At 42.7% G+C, this 443-nt stretch overlaps 1 protein-coding gene across 1 annotated transcript in view; it reads left to right on the top strand.

The window, feature by feature from the left end:
- The first annotated feature begins 73 nt into the window (after window positions 1-73).
- LOC119591624 (protein O-linked-mannose beta-1,2-N-acetylglucosaminyltransferase 1-like) overlaps window positions 74-443 on the top strand; it is a 6235-nt gene continuing 5865 nt past the window's right edge. The window contains exons 1-2 of the mRNA XM_037940377.1: window positions 74-87; window positions 244-349. Of these exons, the coding sequence (XP_037796305.1) occupies window positions 74-87; window positions 244-349 (120 nt within the window). The remainder of the gene's footprint in view (window positions 88-243; window positions 350-443) is intronic.

Raw genomic sequence — 443 nt, 5'->3', positions numbered from 1 at the left:
AAGAAAAAAAAATTAAACGTACGTTCTTGCTTATCTTCCACGTGATGTCCGCAGCTAGAAGACAGTGCCATCGATGACGTTCCCTTGGTAATAGTAGCTGATAACCGACCGCCTTATCTCTACAGGTAAAGACCTTCACTTCATTCCTTATCGATCTTTAAAACTGAAGACAAAGTCCTCTCATACTACAAAATTATGACAAAAAAGGGGGACTACAAATAAAAATCTTTATTAACGTTTCAGGACCTTAGTGACGGTGCTCAGGCAGCCTGGAGGACACACTCAGAGGATTCTAGTGTGCATACATGGGCACCATCCAGAGGTGGTCGAGCTCCTTGACCTCCTGCAGGTACCTAGAGTGTAAAGAATATCATGAGAAGTAGGATGAGTGACTCTCATAATGAGAGTAGTAGAATTTCACTTTACTGTCACACACACACGCC

This window comes from Penaeus monodon, chromosome 29, assembly GCF_015228065.2.
Source record: "Penaeus monodon isolate SGIC_2016 chromosome 29, NSTDA_Pmon_1, whole genome shotgun sequence".
NCBI lineage: Eukaryota > Metazoa > Arthropoda > Malacostraca > Decapoda > Penaeidae > Penaeus > Penaeus monodon.
Note: the sequence above shows the minus strand (reverse complement) of the source record. Positions and strands in the feature narration are given on the sequence as shown.